Genomic DNA, 19400 nt, shown 5'->3' on the forward strand with positions numbered 1-19400 from the left:
TCTGCACGGGGCACCGTGACTCAATCCCCTCCCAACCTTTAAACAAAAAGTCTGTGATAACAGTGCAGCCTGACAGTGAGGCTAAAATTGGACGTGGATTGTTTGTGCAGGTCTTTATTAGTCCATCAAACCCATCCAATGTGCAGTGCTCCGCTATCAAATGTCAGGAGTCTGTATCAATAAAATCCATGATTCTATATTACACCAAATATTACCTGATGTAGCGTTCATATCCGTACGCTGATATTGCCTGATGCGGCGTTCACATACATGTATATGTACGTACCTGTGCGCCAATATTGCCTGATGTAGCGTTCACATACTAACACAAATATAAACATGTACAGTAGACTGGTATTGCCTGATGTGGCGTTCACATAATATACCAATATTGCCATGTTAAGGATTCACATAATTATGTACAAGTATATTCAACTGACACCATGAGATAAAGGTTGAATAGGAAAGGAGACATAATATAGATTTGTAATGGTAAATGTATTTTCTAGACTCACTATTCAAACAAAAGTGTCTGTAAATTGCCCCTCACTATCTTCTATTGATATGAAAGTAGTAGACAGAAGTGATATTGCATTGAAACACATTATACTTGTATGCTGCCTTGTGTATAAAGGCTATGAAATGGAAACAAGGAAGCAGCCTTAATTGATCAGTGCAGTTTTGTTTCTTTTTCTGTTGTTAATTGTTTTCTGTTTGTTTGTTTTTTGTTTACATGTACAAGTTCCTCTTATTGAATAGTTTTGTATTTAAAACTTCTTTTCACAGGAAACCAGTGGAGTTTCTGTAAAGGAGTTTCACATGTAGGCCTCCTCCTTCTCTTCTCTCTCTCTCTCTCTCTCTCTCTCTCTCTCTCTCTCTGTTTTTTTAGTCAAGTTCAGAGTACAAATATTGGGTCTACGTATGTGCATCACAAATGTTTTAAAGTGTTAATATTTTGCTGGTGCTTCTCCTCTGTACTTGTATAAGATATTTCAATCAATCATTTTCTTTGTTTTTATTTCCCCATGTGCAGAAGTCAAAGATGAGCTGGAGGAGTTGATGAGTGACATCAAGAAAACAGCAAACAAAGTCAGAGCAAAGTTAAAGAGTATGTAACCATTTTCTTTGTCATAATTTTCTAGTAAAGTTTGGAATAAAGAGACAGTTTAAAGGTGCTGTATTCCTCTTTGGCATAGATGTTTAAGTGTCTTTTTAATTGTTTTGACCATGAATGTAAGAAAGTCTCTGTGAGACTTTTTGTTTAGAAGAACAAAAATAAAATAAGCTATATTTTTAAACACATTATTTTAAATTTGAATAGTACATTGTTCCTGTCAAGATTTGTTTGTGTGTAACTTTCTCATAGCACATATATTTTAACTCCGCATGTCCGCATTCTAAATCAGCAGTTAAAAGAAAATAAATAATATTAGTTGAATTCTTGTGTAAAAACAAAATAACGTATCATTTTAAACATTGATTTGATTGATTTCTCTACAAGTTACTGAATTTCTCATTTGTTCAGGAAAATACATGAATTTGAAATCAGACTTGTTAGCACAAGTGGATTGATTTATCAAACTTTCACAATTTAATTTGTTATATTCTTATCACTAGCGTAGCTTTAGAAAGCAAATTGCTTGCAGTCCTACTTCTATATTCCTAGGAAAGGTTGGGTTTTAAACCTGACAAGGAAAGTCAAGCAAAAGAGGTTTCTAAACCTCTGAGAAGCCCCTTTCATTGAGGGTGATAATTGATTTTTCAAACTTTCACAATTTAATTTGTTATATTCTTATCACTAGCTTAGCTTTAGAAAGCAAATTACTTCTAGTCCTACTAGGAAAGGTTGAGTTTTAAACCTGACAAGGAATATTAAACAAAAGAGGTTTTCCAAACCTCTCAGAAGCCCCTTTCATTGATGGTGATAGCACTTCCCAAAGTCGTAGACTGAGCTAGCTAGCAAGCAAGCTATAGCTAGCTTCATGTAAATTTATGTGTGACTTTGTGTGTGTCCTGAAAACTCTGTGAACTCGGTAGTGGCCGGCTGGCTGGGTAATACAAGTATTGCATTGCCAATAAAGCAGGGTGGGAAGTCTTGGGGCGGGCGGGAGGGTACCGGCGTGCAGAGAGGTGTAAAGCCTAAAGGGAATGAATACAGGGATATTGGATAGAAATACTCTACTTTGGTTTACATGTACATGTGTGCAGGTTCAATGCTCAAGAGTTTGTGGATATTAAGCTTGGGATGACAAGTCTTTTTCAAGATGCTATATACATTTTGAAAATAAATGCTAAAAAGTCAGTCTGAAATGTTGTGGACGTTATAATGAGGGGCAACAGTGCTATACTGAATTCAATATTTGTTATTTCATGATGACAAGAATACAGAGATATGCATGTACAGTGGGATAGAAATGGACTGCAGTGTGTATGCAGGTCCAATGCTTAACAGTTTGCTGACCAATTTTGAACAGTGTTTTAAAGGTACTATTTATATCTAAAGATATTTTACTTGCTGGAAGAAAAAAAACCTGTGCTAAAGGTGATGGCTGGGAAGTTATGATCCAGTAGATGGCTACGAGGCTCAGGAATTCATTATTACTTTTCAAGACAATTCAAGTATTGGGGATTATTTAAGTTTTTTTTTTAATTAAACAAATTAATATAATAGAAATTGCCTTGCTATTGGGGTAGCAGTTTTTTACCCAAACCTTTAAAAATGCCCTGAAAAAAAGTAAATGATTCTGTCAATGAATTAATTGTAATACCTAAAATCACTGAATGCAAATCTATTCGGCTCGAATTAGCCCCCAAAATGTGAAATATGACATGCAAAATCAGTATACCTACATGTACTTGTTTGTTTGTTTGTTTGTTTTATTCACCATGTAAAATAATTGTTTACAGATAATAAAATTCAGTTGGTTATATCGAGATATAGTACATACTGTAGTATGAACAGTGCTTTAACAAAAGATGTTTGAAGCGCAATGTCCCTAAGATAATATACCGGTAGCTGATCATTATGAGGTTTAGATAGAACATGGCTTAAAATAAGACATTCTGTTGTTAAAAAAATAAAATAAAAAAAATAAATAAATGTTTAAATCAAAATCATGCCCCTTAACGTATTTGAATAATGAGCAAAACAAGGGAATACACATCATTACCTCTTCTTGACAAAAAATAGCACTAACAAAATAGCACTTTGTGCGATGACTAAAGGTACATGTACATGTAAGTGTGCTTGAGTCATAATTAATCAACACATTTTGAGATTTAATAAAAGAACATTCATTCACAACTAATATTTAGTTAATTACACATTGGATAAATCTATTTTAATTATACCGGCACAGATGAAACAAATCTATTTTTACTCCAGTGGCCTCAACAAAATCAATGCCAGCTCTTCATGTACCTTACCAAATCGTTTATCAGTTTAAAAATGCTTTTATACCAAGGGCATGCAGTATTTTCCAAAGCACTATTTACTTCTTTTTTTTCCCCCCTACATTTTGAAAGACTCTTCCAAAACTATATGAACAATCAATGTGGAATTATGGTCCTCAAAGACGATAAAAGCCATCTTTATAGACAGGTGGTCACTATGTGCAGGTTCCCTCCGAACATGTTTTAAATGAGAAACTCTTTTCAAGGCATATAGTTTGTTCTACATAGACAGGGTGGGCTTTCTGTACAGGTGGTTTAAAAACAAATGGTTTCATCTGTTTGGAGCCAGAAGGGTGTTAACTCTTATCATTTTTACACAGAGTTAAAGCCCGTCTGGTTTCCAACGAACGTTTTCTAAAAAGATGAGAAACTTCCCTCTACATGTGCCCTTGCATACATGCACATGTAGCCTCGACATGGGCGCTTCATCATCTCTAAGTCAATGCCACTGCAGTGACACCATCCCAGTTGCCTCCATCTCCGTCATAATGTCAAAACCAGCGACGACCTATCCTCCGCGAGTAGTCTCCCCGATTTCATACTGTAATTCAAAACTCCCTCTCGATCATTTCGCAAACCCAATCAATACCGCTTCTCTCACATTTAAGGATCAATAAACAGGGTTGATTCGTGGCCAAAACGGGAGAAATTGCGCGCACATGCACTCTGCGTCGAGCATCTCCAACTCTCCCTTGGACTCACAGGACAACCGCATCTCTGATTTTCGAGAAAGCAATCATATTGGGGTAGCCATGATTGAAATCAGCACAAGGGGGATGTGCATCTGTAGACTATCCGTATACATTATAAATACAGCCTTTTGCAAATTTGATAAGGAATTTTATGCCAAGCCAATTTAGCTGGCATAGGCATGCCCTATGCATGACTCGTAGCTAGGGGTTGCATCGTTATGAAGTCCTACTTTGGGCCTTGATATATCATCAGCGGAAGAGGGAAGAAGACAAAATAAAAAAAGATATTGCAGTAATCTACAGTTCATAGATAATAGAAAGATGGCATTCCAATCAAAAAGGATGAAATTTTGTGAGAGGGGTTTATTGAATGCCTGTGATGCAGAATTTTGGACTCTGATGTCAAAAGTGCCATGATGTGAATCTCTGTGTATTGGTACAGGATATATTTTTGTGTACATAATGTTCTTTTCCCTCTGTACATGTCTCTTTTTCTGTTTCTTATTTTTGCCCTAATTTATATCTACAATGTATACCATTTTCTGACCTTCCTATTCTCTCTCTCTCTCTCTCTCTCTCTCTCTGTCTCTCAGTGTCTCATTGCCCTTTTCTACATGTACATTTGTATCTTTCTCTAGCTCTCTTTCTCTTTCTATTAATTTTTGCAATAGTTTTTCCATCACATATATTTTTATATTGGCATATTCTCTTCACCTTTTCTGTCTGTCTCATATTTCTTCTCTTCTCTCTCTCTCTCTCTCTCTCTCTCTCTCTCTCTCTCTGTTATAATTGCTCTTTGTCTTGCACAACATCATTTCTCTTATTTAATTTCATTTACATGTATCCCCTATTATATAAAGCCTTACTACCATGAAATCTTTCATTCAAGAATTTGAACCCTCCCATACGGCATATCCATAGTTTCCATACAAATTTTAATGTTAACCCTGGAATGATACAGGTGGGCTTTGGGGCAATGGTTTCTGACCGATATATACAGTGTACAGTACAGTGTATGACTCAGGCCTCTATATCATGAACATTGGCCTTGGACATACATCACAATCTGTTCAACTCTCTCTCTCCCTCTCTCTCTCTCTCTCTCTCTCTCCTCTCTCTCCTCTCTCCTCTTCCGCTCTCCTTCCCCTTCCGCTCTCCTTCCCCTCTCCCTCTCTGCTCTCCCTCCCTTTGCCTTTCTTCCTGCCCCCTTCCTCCTTCCCCAACCCTCCCCTATCCCTCCCCTATCCCTCCCCCTACCCCTTCCCTCCCCCTCTCTCTCTCTCTTGCTCTCATGGTGCGATCAAGTAGATTTTAAAAAAATGCCCCGGCAAGTGGTGATTACCCAATTAGAAAATTGATAACTTCCCATTTACCGTTTCCACTCGGGGGGAGAAAAATATTCCCAATGGCTCTCCTCAAAATTTGTATCAAAATTACCAATGCTGATTCTTCTAAACATTTTAAATTTGTCATTAAAAAGGAACATATTAGACACTGGTCTGAAGCATGTAATCCATCCGTCCATCTTTTTTTAAATAATATCTTTTTTTTATGATATGTCCTTTTAATCTTTCCATTTGCATTTCCACACCAAGAAGCCCTTATCATTCCGCGTCGATACCACAATCTGTCCGCCTATCAATCTCTCTATCGCCGTATCAAGTATCAAAACTCTCGACAGCTATGAGCCTCACTGTCATACATCACCGTGCCTTAATGAGAGCCGAGTCCAGAGAAACCAAATTCAATGCTTCAGTGAACCGGTGAAATTAAAGCCACACTCCTAGATTGCTTCTGCGTCACTTTGGCCCATGATTTAGCACTATTTCCGGCCAGATCTTTAGAAGAGAGAGAGAGAGATTGCTAATTAGCGCTTTCTCAAAAAGGCAGTGAGAGATCAAACGGTACTCACTTTTAGAAATCTAATTATGCCAATACATGGACCCTTGAAAGAAAATGACCTTTTTGAAAATAGAGAGGGAGATCAAAGAAACTTGTGTGAAAGCTAAGCAGATTGTTTGCGTAAATACTCATAAATGAATGATACACACCAATAAAAACTAAAACAACAACAACAACAAATCAATTCTGTTGTGCTCATGTTTCATCGTGACAATCAAATTGTTAGAAATACATGCATTTGATCATGTATACTTGTAGAGAATATGCTTGAAATAATGTAATGGTATAGTTGACATTGAAAGCATAAAGAGATGATATTCAGAATTGAATCCCTTAAAGGATATGTGAAAATGTGAAGATGACTGAAAGAGATGCATGTATTTTAATATCACCTTGATTATACTAAATAAAAATTATTCCTAATATCCTATAACTGACTCACTTGAAACTCCAATTCCTATTATTCTTTGATATTCTTACTATGTTTATTTGTTTCTTGCCATTGTTATGTGCTTTTCATGATTGATCAAATAAATAAATAAATAACATTATTGATAATATTGATAATAATTCTAATAATAATAATAATAATATGAATAAATAATAATAATAATATTAATAATAATAGTAGCAATCATGAAAGTAGTAATAATAATAATGATAATAGTAATATTAAAGTTTGTTCTAGGCTACAAGTAAAGGATTTTTCCTCAACACGTATAAATCAACAAACAATTGATAGTGACAGAACTAGATGTTTATTTTCATGTGTATGATATTCACTAAGGTTTTAATAAAGAATATTATTTCATAATACTAATGGGACAAAAATCAATTTCCTTTTGGAAAAATTTATTGCCATAAGACCTGAGTAGCTTGACACAATCATTGTTGCGACAGAGAGAAAAACTCATCTATGGTTTGATTGGATTGATTCTAAAAATAGAAGCCTGTTTATTGTGATCTTCATTCTCGATTCATACTTAATATTCATACTCGGCGTAAATCTGATTCATAAGGGGTAATTGCTTTAACGATAGGGCCGCTCTCTGCCTGCTGCATCGGGAAGCTTTCAATACCCGCTGAGCTCCGAGCGGGGAGCATAATTTGTGTATCATGCGCATACGGGAGAGTATACGTGCGGGGGGCACTCGATCGCCTCAACATTTATGGAAATAATCATGTAAGTCCCAGAGAGACTGGGAATAGATTTGAGTTCAAGCCACAGGGGCTGAGTCACAGGGCTCTGAGTAATGATCAGTCGCTATATTGAAAGCAGGGTTGGTTGGTCTTTTTTGTTGTTACCTTAAAGGTAGAATAGAAGATCATTTTATCAAAATAGTTGTTTCTGGGTTATGATTAATAATCAGGCGCTATATTGAAAGCAGGGTTGGTCTTGTTTTTTTGTTACCTTAAAGGTAGAAAAAAAGATCAAAGTATTTAATAGTCTAAGATCATTTTATAATAATAGTTATTACTGGGTTCTGAATAATAAGCAGTCGCTATATTGAAAGCGGGGTTGGTCTTTTTTTTTTGTTACCTTAAAGGTAGAATAGAAAATCAAATTATTAGTTGAAGTTCATTTTATCCAAATACCTAGTTGGTACTGGGTTCTGAATAATAGTCAGTCGCTATATTGAAAGCAGGGTTGGTCTTTTTCTGTTGTTACCTTAAAGGTAGAATAGAAGATTAAATTATTGATCCAAGATCGTTTTATCAAAATTGTTGTTACTGGTTTCTGAATAATAATCAGTTGCTGTATTTAAAGCAGGTTTGGTTAGGTAGAATGGGGATCAAATTATGAAAATATCTATAACCTATTGAAGTATTAATAAGCTGGGGTTATTTGTTGAATTTATCATTTGTCTTTGTGTACTAGATATTGTTATGCTTTGATCAAAGGTTTTTGGATATGTGGCATTATTGATTTATATTAATACAGTCAAACCTGCTTTAGGGACTACCTGTATAGAAAGACCACCTGTCTACAAAGACAATATTTTTTGTTTTCCGTGAAAATAGTTTCTCATTGAAACATGTACTAAAGGAACCTTTACATTTAGACCACCTGCCTGTAAAGACCACTTTTCTTGTCTCCCTTCTGTGGTATTTATAGACAGGTTTCACTGCATTATTAATATAGTTATGGTATAGAGATGATTTAGCCTGTTTCATAGATGAGACTTTATCTGAAGAAAAATCAATCGCTTTTACTGGTAGGCTTTGCTCTTTCTACACTTAAGGTGGAATGGAAGATCAACAGTGTTGAAAAGGCAATAAGGCAGTTTTAATCAGCTCTGCTTTCTGAATTTGAGACAGTGACATATTATTTTTCCTTTATTCCTACTTTTTTGAAACAAAATATGATGATTATTGAATGAACATTTTAAAAATTGATATTACATTACTCCAAAATGGTTTCTTTAATTCAACTGAAAAAAGCCACTTTGTTAGTCCCAAAGATACCTGTCTGTGCATAATTCTACCGTCAGTATCATGTGCTGAAATACTATTTTAAACTATAGTCAGTAGCAATAGGTATGTCTTCATAAGCTTGAGATTGCCAAATAGCCCGCTATTTCTGATTTGGAAAATAAGCCTGAAGTTACAAATCGTGTCTTTATCAGCTCGAACTCGAGCTCTAGAAATTTGCTTGAGATATTTTGCTAGGCGTTTGCGCATACATGTAGTGCAAGTCTTCTGGCTGGTGAAGACGCACCAGACAAATAGCAGGATATTTCGCAAACTAGCTCAAGATATCTTGGGATGATTTCCCGAGCAAGTAGCCCGCTATTTGCGCCTTCACCTGCCAAATAGCCTGCTATTTCATGATTGGGCTAATATCCAGGAATCAGAAATAGTGGGCTATTTGGCAATCTCAAGCTGATGAGGACAGGCCTATTTTGTGTTCAAACAAGAGAATTCCACAACTAATACCAATGCTAAATGTAATGGTTATAATGGGAACAAGGCTATATATATAGTGTCGATGATGATATATTTTCAATTCTTATTTTCAATTATTTTGCAGTGATGGAGCAGAGCATCGAGCAGGAGGAGAGTGCCAAGATGAACTCAGCCGATGTGAGGATAAGAAAGACACAGGTAAGATACAAATGACAGGGCAGAAATGAAAATTGTCATTATAAGACAAATTGGGATTAGGAATAGATTACAAAATATCTGAAGCATGTATCAAAGAGGAGGGTATATATTGAAAAACTGGCCACACAAGATAGCGAAGTATCACACGTGCAACGATGGAACAACCACCTCCCCCCTCCCCCCCCCCCCATCGGACAAGATATTGAGGTCTTTTCTGCCTGTCTGTTGTGATAACCTTTGGGCGATGATTACTGATTGCTTTGTATTCTCAAATGTAGGATTGGTCAACTATGCAGACCCAGCTTGATGAAATTTTTTGAGACTATTTGTTTGACTTTACCCCTGTCCCGACTGCCGGGTTTTTGTTGTTTGCCCGATTGCCGTATTAGAGGTGTTGTGGTTTGAGCACTTGACTGGAAATGCGTGGGTTCGATTCCCGAAACAGCAGTAATGCCTTTACTTTTGTGAAGGCATTTTATGTACAATTGCCACTTCATATCCAGGAGAATAAAGTGAACCTGGTAGGTTGATAAAAGCCCTTTTTGAAAGTAATTGACATATGCTCTCACGGTGACTATATAGTAGGAATACCCCCCCCCCCCCCAGGAGTGGAGATGGTGCACACTTTGCGTGAATAATAATTTGGGTGATAATAATATCTGTAAATGGCTTGTAGATAGTATTTCATATTAGCGCTATTAATTCCAGATTTAAAAAAAAAAACATTATTGTCGGCTGTGTTTTCATATATTGATGCACAACCCTACAAAGCAGTGATGACAGACCACCAAAGGATTATGGCAGTATGGTAGAAACTTTACTGCCTTTGGCAGTACCTATTGTGATTATAGCATGTGAGTGAAGTCTCAGTTGAAGAAAAATAAAGATGATAATTAATAGAAGAGAGGAAGGGGACCGCTGAGTAGTGTATGTATTTTAAAAAAAAGAATACCGGTACAGGGCAAGAGAGTGGGGGAAAAAAAGTGGGGTGAGGGAACTAAATGGGGACTATGACACATGCTGCAGTGACAGTTGCTCTACAGGCAATTTCCTAACCAACCAAGAATTTCCTAAACCTAAAGCTAACCCTAAACCCAACCCTAACCCTCATTCTATAACCCCAGTGAAATCAAGTCTATAGCAAGCGTCACTTTAATAACTAATGCTGGGTCACCTCTTAAAGGGGTGAACATCCATGTACAGTGCGAGTCAAAAAGAAGTTTACACCTAGAAAATTGCTAATCATTTAAAAAATCATCTATGAACAGTAAATTATTATACATCTTTAATATGAAAGAGTGTTTTATCCCAAATCATTTGGTATCATTTTTGTGTGGTATGTGTTCACACTTAGATGAACAGGTGAATCCCACCCAAGAAATCAATTATTTAACTGTTTTTACTGTTGAACACTATTTTTTTTACACAGAATGACTAGCTTTTCATCCCTAAAAAGAAAAAAGTATCACCATTGTAAAGTTTACAATCTTGTAATACATCTTATTGAGGCCATTTTACCTATGAAATAGATAATTAATGATCCATATTCAAGTCTTGAAGTTTATGTACATGACAATTGGTCAAAAACTTATTGGTATGGAAGAGATTAAAGAAGGAAGATAGCAGGACGAGAAACTCCTATGAAAATCTGTGATTCTCTTCCTTTTCATGCATTTGTATGCAACAACCCAGATACCGCGTACCCTTATATGAAATGCTTTCAGAAGAATGATTGATGATTATTGACAGGGCTTTGCATTGCCATTTAAAGATCTTCATCGAATTTCAAATTTCTGTGTTGCAACGTGTAATGCATGCATAACTCGGGTATCTTTTTAAAGGTCTTCTGCAACAGAAGCATGGCTAGTAATATTACTCAATATATGTACATGTAGTTGTGTACAGTTGTTTATGAAGAGCTTAATTCCAAAAGGAGCTAAATCCACTTTTGATGAAAATTGAGTTATTGATATCAGAACTACCTAAGTAGGCCTACCGTCTTTCAACAAAATTATTTACCTAAATTTTGGGAGCAGTTATGAAAAAATGCACCTTCCAATATCAATTTTCCATAGACGCCTGTACAACATCTGGTAAACAATTTTTTTTCTTCTGAAGTTACAAAAAAGGATTCAGCTCCTTTTGGAATCCTACTTTTCCTATGTAGTCCGTCGCTGACAATGTAAAAGGACATCATTCATTTAGCAAACTTCCAACTGTATATATACATTGTAGATGTGTATGAAATGGCGGGTAGTTCCTTCTTCCATAGTCCGGCAATTATGTGCAACATATTACATTTTCATTCAACGCATTTCATCCATTAGCATCATGTAAAAGATAAAATAATTTCTCTTGATATGAACTCTGTATTATGGTCCTTTTGTTGTTACTACCATGAATCATTCATCATATCAATTATGTCAATTGTTTTGGATTAAATGAACGGATAAACAGATGTTTGTCGTACGTGACAATGTCACGAAGTGCTTGCCTACTTTCCCATTTCTTTCAACATACAAAATTATTAAAGCATCACTTTTTATTTCAAATGTATGATTCAGGAGGTTTTTTTCTTTTTAGAGGACCTACATGGATAATGATGCTATCAATAATAATATATTTTGAGTAGTGCCCCAAGTGAGAAAAGGCACTTGGAAAAACAGAAATTAATGATATTTTTGTACACAACAAATGGGAGAGTTGTCCCATGAGGAAATCACAATCCACTGACCAAATTGCCAATTTTGAGATTCGCATGGATTTAGTGATCTCACATTTCAAACATTCATAACTCCCTTAATATTGGCCTGATATACATCAAACTTTCGCCATTCTGTTTCTCTTATTTGTCTACTTCCATACCTTGGATTGCCCTTTAAGAGCTGGAAAAGCGTGAACTCAAGTCCATGTGTATAAAGTATGTGAGTTATCGCTTTTCTGGCTCGTAGCAGACAATGTTGTGTAGCTGACTTGTAAACCTCAGCTGGTTATTCAATCTACTTATTAAAATGTTTACTTTTTCTCTTCCTAACTATACCTTGCAGCACTCAACATTATCACGTAAATTTGTGGAGGTGATGACGGACTACAACAGCACACAAACAGACTACAGAGAGAGGTGCAAGGGCCGTATCCAGAGACAACTAGAAATCAGTGAGTGCCCCCTTTAATCCATGGGTCAAATTAGGGGCTTTAGGGCTATTGGCATTTGCCCCCTTTAATCCATGGGTCAAAATAGGGTCTTTGAGGCTATTGGCATTTGTAGGGGCCTAAAGTTAAACTGGATGAAAGTTAGAATAATGACAGATAGAGGTCGGGGAAAGTTTCAAAAAATTGGCAAATGAAAAGAAATTGTGTATGTTGTAAAGTAGAGATCAGAGTACCGGTAGAAGAAATATTTAAAGCTGATACATGTTATGAAACAATAAACAATTTGGGTGATTGGTTCCTTTTATTAAGCACTTTTAAACTGAAAATTGTTTACATGGTATTGAATTTACTTGTAAAGAAATTATGTTTAAGCTCCCTCCTAATTATGTTCATAATTATAATTTTTTTTACAAACAGTGCTTTTGTAGCACATGTCACTGCTGTAGCATCTCTATGCAATTAAAGAAAGATAAAGACACAGGTGTTCTATGTTTCCAAAGTATGTTATCCTTATTCCTTAAGAACATTTCAGGACGAAGAAAATGGAAATCGTTACATGTATGTATAATCATTATTTTCATGTACAAATTGGCAAGTTTATGGGCACTTTAACATTTTAATTCACATATTTACTCTTTGATGAGTCTTAAACTAAGTCACAGTGGAAGATCAATTACTGGGTGCAGATTTGAGAAGGTACCGGTAATGCTGATTTATCTTTTAGACCTTTCAAAAATTCTAAAGTACCATGCGTTTTCAAGGAGTTCTTTAATGTTTGTATATTTTCAGCTGGTAAATCCACAACAGATGCCGAGCTTGAAGACATGCTGGAAAGTGGGAATCCTGCCATCTTCACATCAGGGGTAAGTGTGTTGCCCTACAAGAACCAGAAGGGCATAAGCCACAGTGTACTATGATCTAGCACAGTTCAGAGGAGGCACGGTGGCTCAGTGGTAGAGCAGTGGTTTCGTAACCGGGAGGCCCCGGGTTAGAAATTCCTCATCCTTCTTTTCTGTCCCCCGATGTGATCATCGCATGTAATAAAACAATGAAATTCCCATATCATCTTTGGTACAAGCTCACTGATTGACAATTGAGAACGCCCATAGATTTGGCCAAAAACCGTTCTGGATTTCAGTACATAAGTGGTCACTTTGCTGTTACTATAGTAGCTCCTCAATTTTGCACCCGAACCGCAGATTCTCCGTCCGCATTGAGCTTGCGAAAACTCCCTATTGACAGAACTCCAGAGATATTATCATTTAAGTATTATTTGTTTACATGTATTTTCACTGATGCGTCTTTTTTTTTTCCCTACCTACCTGTCTGCAGATCATCATGGATACACAACAAGCAAAACAGACGCTGAGGGACATTGAAGCACGACACAATGATATCATCAAGTTAGAAAGTAGCATCAGAGAACTCCATGACATGTTCATGGACATGGCTATGTTGGTGGAAAGTCAGGTAAGGAGGGGAGGGGGTCATTAAAACCTGTCTATAAAGACCACAGAACTGCAACAATATTAATATAGATGGTACGCATGTTCATGGACATTTTAATAAATAATGATAAAAAATGGTGCTTATAAAATGCTTACCACCAAAGTCTCTAAGCGCTATAACAAACAAAATACAATGATAAACAACTACATATCAAACAAAACAAATGCAAATAAACCTACACATTACAATACATATGAAATATACATCGATGTGAACAGAGTAAGTTAATTATCATAAGCAATTTTTAATAAATGTGTCTTAAGACAAGTTTTGAATTGGGTAACAGTCTGACAGTTTTTGACATTTAATGGTTATGGTGGTCTCAAGTCCGCTAAAAGGAACAGGTATAGTCAAACCTGTATATAAAGACCATAAAAGGGAAAAATGCTTACATTATTTGTGGAGAGTTGGTCTTGATATACAGGTTCCTCTTTAGACTAGTTTCAAAGACAATTCCATGACATGTTTTTGGACATGGCAAAATAGGTCGGAAGCCGAGTAAGAAGGGAAGGCGTGCAGTAAGCAAATAATTACCTTTGGTGAAGGTGATGGGACAAACTATCATTTTCGAGGCGATCTGGATGTAGCTATCTTTCCGAAGCTAAGGAAAGATAGCGTATACTTTTAGATTGCAGAGGAAGTGATAGTTTGCCATCACCTGAAACCAAAAGGTGATTATTTGCTTTATATTCCACATTGGAAACATTTCACTTCTTCCGTCATTTTAGAGCAACAAATCATCAATTAGCACCGAGCAAACGTTGTACTATACGTACAGTGCATGCAGTACTTACATTAATGTACATACGTACATACTTATACGCAGCGTATACAAGAAAGTGCATTGCACTGTGTAGATAGTATTCTATCTTCAGCGAAAGTGCGTTGCACTGTGTAGATAGTACTACTGCAACAAACTTTTCTTCTCTCATAAATGATGGGCGAACTAACTTTATCCTATGATTTACTTTTGACCAATCATAGCGCAAGATTCTTTGTATGTGGAATATAATAATGTATATTCAAAGTTGTCAACAATTACTATCAAAAAAAGCTTGAATCGACGTTTCATTTGATCTTTAATTATGATTGTCTTACCTTCCGTCTCTCTCTCTCTTTCTCCCTCTCTCTCTCTCTCTCTCCCTCTCTCTTTCTCTCTCTCTCCCTCTCTCTCTCTCTCTCTCACTCTCTCTCTCTCGTTCTCTCTGTGTCTTAACAGGGTGAAATGATTGATAGGATCGAATACAATGTAGAGCAGTCTGTTGACTATGTGGAGACGGCCAAAATGGACACAAAAAAGGCAGTCAAGTACCAAAGCAAAGCAAGACGGGTAAGTTCAATCTCCTTACTCGTTGTTCTAACAAGTTTGGGGTGTGTTTTTTTGGTAACCATAAGAAAAAAAAACACACATGCACACACACGCACCAATGCGAAGCAAGACGGGTAAGTTTAGTCTCCATACTCTCAGTTTCAAAAGCAAGCTTGAGTTTTTTTTAACTATGACTAACCTTGAGAAGAAAATAACCAAAGAAAACAAAATTATATTGTCAGTCAAATACTACAGCAAAGTATTAATGGCGGGTAAGTTCTGCATCCATTCTTATATGTTCAAAAGCATTTTTGAGTTTTGTTAAACCATGAGAGAACAAAACACACACAAAATAAAAATGCTTTCATGTGTACACTGTTACGTGCCTTTCTTTATCAAGGTGTTGCAGGTACATATATACATTGTATTAAAAAAGAAGCAGTGCATACTTTCCTATCATTTCATGAGACTTGTCAGATTTCATTTCAAACCTTTTTTGGGCTGGGATGAATTTACCCTTTTCTTAGATTCTGCCATTTTTTGCTGAGTTGTATAGGACTAACTATTTCTAAGACTCATTAATACCGCCTTTGAATGCACTATGTTTCTGTTCTTACTAACATCCATTAAATAGCTCATTAAATAGGTTGACTGGGTACATGAATCTTGAAGTTCTTGAAATTGGTTGCATGAGGAGGTTTTAACTACTGGGCATGATACACTGGTTGAAGTTCAAGTAGGAGCATTGTGTTACTAACGAATTAAATCTCTCATTCAATAATGCCTAGATTAAGATTTTCATTCCAAACGCACAAGAACAAAGTTAGGCAAAAAATGTGATTGCTCTTACAGTAGATACTCTAATAGTATTGTATGTTTCTGTTTGGAACCAGAAGGGCGTTAACTCGTATACTTTAACAGAGAGTTAAAGCCCTTCCGGCTCTGAACAGATGATACGTTTCTTTCCTGAATTTGAGATGTTTTATTTATTTTTTTATTTTTTTTATTTCATGTGAGGATGCTCCAATGTACAACATACTAATGGTTATTTCTAGCAACTAAACTGTGTTATTTATATCATTCATCATTACATACCTGTTTATTTTCATTTATTGGTTTCAGAAGGAAAACTGCCAAAATGTATTCTCACTCATAATATGTTTTTTTTTTTAAAGAATTGAATGATAGTGTAATATCATCATGTCTTTGCTTAATAACATTAATTTTTCATTGACAAAAGTTAGCGCTTTCTATTTTTTGTGTATTAAACATCCATTTTGTTTTCATAATCACTAATATCATTTCACAATTTCTCCCATTTTTCTCCATTATATTTCTCCAAACTTCTCTCCTCGCATCATCTTTCTTTCCTCTCCTCCATCATGATTGGTTTCATGTTGATGCTAAACAGAAAAAGATCATGATTCTGATATGCTGCGCTGTACTGATAACCATAGTAGTCATAATCGTTATCACACAGGTGTCATAATATCCGCACTTTAAACGCATTTAGGTCACTCAGAAGTTTTAATCTGAAGGAAAAAAGTCCTGTCGACGCGACAGACGTTAAAGAGTGTGGTTTTAAGAGGTTTGAATTTGATGGCAGCCAGTTTCGAGTGAGAGAAGAAGAAGAAGAAGAAAATTATCTGAGCTGAAAAATAAAGTAAGCTCTGAGCAAGGTAGAAAGCATGTTTCAACTGATACTGTTTCCTAGGACTATTGTATAGAAACTGTCGCTTTGAGGTATCTCACGGCAGGAGAAAATGGTGTTATGTGTGAACGGACCGCGAGAACTGGGACTAATGTAAGCAGGCCCATGTGATGTGTCAGGTGATCAATCACATGACTGTGTGATAGATGAATGAGTTGATAGCTTAAAGAATGTTGTCTTTATGTTGTTTGCGTATCAATACGGCATATTTGCTTGGTCTGCAGTGTGTGTTATGATAATGTCCTGTAACTCGGCTAGAAATCTTCTGGAGAAAAAAAAAAACGATGTCATGTAAATGAGTTTCAGCGACTTATTAAGTTCTTTTTACTGTACTGGCGTTATGCTTTTAAAGCTGTAGATGTAGTACATAGTAAGGCTAGTTTGGAACTGTTTTTATATGAAAGTTGTTGCTTGTATTTCATTCCGGAATTGTTTTTTTCAAAGTGTATCTTACTTAACAGATGGGTACAGAAAGTTTATAGTGTGGGACTTGTACTTGTAGGTTCTGAAGTTGATGTGAATCGAAATTTTCTGAAGAATTGTACTTATTATGGAAACTATTTAATCCTGTATTTAATCCTGCTATCTCTCTTTCACCACTTTTCGCATAGAGGTCCGCGACATGAAGGTTGTACGGTATAGCAATCTGACAGTTGCTGTCGAAATTCATATCTAGAATGTTTTCCTGGCAATTTCTCTCTCTTGTCATGAGGGAACATTCCTTGTATACTTTAGAGATGTGTACTATTTACTGCCCAGAGCATAATAATATGTAAATAAAAGAAGAAATGCTTGTGTACATTGGTAATACACAGGTAAATAGGCTATAATTTTGTAGTGATATTTGTGTATACATAGACAATCAATTAGCATGGTAGCAATACACATGCAATATGCATTGCACTTGTACGATGCATGGCAAACAGTGTGACTTTAGACATTGACTTTTCCAAGTAAGTAGTAGCCAGTCCGAACCCATTTCCTCATTTTTGCCGTGACCGTTTAATTTCAAACTTTAAAAGCAAGATGTCTAGTGATTTTATAGTTATGTTTTTTTAATGTTTGTTGACCTCTTGGGATGTGCGGGAAAGTTGAGGAGGGCTGTCTTGCGTCAGGAAAGTCTTTTGCAGATCTTTAAAAGCTATTCAATAAGTCAATGGTGATATTCATTTATTGATAGAATCAGCACGTAAAGATCATAGGGTAAACAGAATGCTTGTTTTTATATTGATTTATAGTTCTAACCATGAAAGATCTGTACAAGTTTACAGATGATACTGTACAATAATAGTCTTGTCTTTCACTTATTGATGTTTAACATTTACAAAACCTTCTCTCCAAGCGCAAATGAAACACACGGTAAAAAGTTGAAATCTAATAATACAATGACCCATTTCTATGTCTGATTTTTTAGCAACTTTTTTTCTTGACCCCCCCCCCCCCCTCCCCCAAATTAGAAATAAGGAAAGTAGTCAGGAAGCAATTAATAATGTGAGAGGGATTTTATTTTTTTGAAGGAAAAAATAATCAAAAAAAAAAAAAAACCCCCAGTCAGTCGACAAGATTTGCTGTTACATGGAGGGATGAGAGTTGATCACCTGATCAATTTTACTTCTAGTCATGTGACTGTAAAAGTTTTAATCTGTCCATATTCAGTGATCAATGCAATATTGCAATGAAAATGTTATTATTTGATGAGATGAAGGGTTTGGTATTGTTTAGAAACATATTTTATAATATTTTGAAAAATCAAACCAGGATTATTTTTTCAACAAAAGAAAACAATAGAGCCATTTCAAAATATTTGTGATTTTATTCCACCCATTTTATGGACCACTACTTTTAATTTTTGTTTCACATGAAGATCATGATGAAATAACAGTCAATAAAAGTAGTTAGGAGTGAAGAAAAAACCATACATCTAGGTCAGATCCAAAATTGCTTACAATATTTTTCATGTAAATATATCTTTAAATGAAATTTATCTGGCTGTCAAATAAAAGAAGATGTTTTTTTTTTGGTCATGTATAACGAGGGATTTGTTTCTCGAGGACTGCTTATCGTTCAGACATGATTGGAATCTAATGCTGGGGCAGAGGATGTAGATATTTTGTAGAATACCGACGGCGGTATGCGTAGCTCAGTTGATTGATATTTTATACATGTGAAGAGAATAGAATAAATGAACTTACTCCTTGTAAATATGGCTCTTATATTACAAACTATCATATAGCTCTTCAGCAGAGTATTTGTACATGTAGAATAGACGGCAAATAGAAGACCGAAATACGAACGATGGTGTTGATCGCAACGAAGGAGAAAATAATGAAGAGATTTGAATTATGTTTTGATGTAAAGGTGTACAGAGTACTATTATCTAATGACTGAGTAATGACATGTTTACTACTACATCGATACTACCTATATTCTACTGTGAAAACAAAACAAAAAATGTACATTGTTATTCATTGTTTAGTAATAATTGATTGAGAAACAATTTGAAACAAAAAACTATTTATTCTGTATTTATGTAAACTATAAACATGTATTTGTAAAAGGTGGCAGT

At 35.7% G+C, this 19400-nt stretch overlaps 1 protein-coding gene across 1 annotated transcript in view; it reads left to right on the top strand.

Moving 5' to 3' along the window:
- Positions 1-6392: 6392 nt before the first annotated feature.
- Positions 6393-19400, top strand: part of LOC373476 (syntaxin) — a gene marked incomplete at its 5' end in the record, with an annotated part of 31408 nt that continues 18400 nt past the window's right edge. The window contains 13 exon segments of the mRNA NM_214620.1: positions 6393-6402; positions 6405-6407; positions 6410-6418; positions 9081-9098; positions 9100-9124; positions 9127-9152; positions 12200-12308; positions 13095-13168; positions 13638-13775; positions 15034-15086; positions 15088-15092; positions 15094-15101; positions 15103-15144. Coding sequence (NP_999785.1) covers positions 6393-6402; positions 6405-6407; positions 6410-6418; positions 9081-9098; positions 9100-9124; positions 9127-9152; positions 12200-12308; positions 13095-13168; positions 13638-13775; positions 15034-15086; positions 15088-15092; positions 15094-15101; positions 15103-15144 — 520 coding nt within the window.

Source organism: Strongylocentrotus purpuratus, unplaced genomic scaffold (assembly GCF_000002235.5).
Source record: "Strongylocentrotus purpuratus isolate Spur 01 unplaced genomic scaffold, Spur_5.0 spur5_scaffold_2, whole genome shotgun sequence".
NCBI classification, from domain to species: domain Eukaryota; kingdom Metazoa; phylum Echinodermata; class Echinoidea; order Camarodonta; family Strongylocentrotidae; genus Strongylocentrotus; species Strongylocentrotus purpuratus.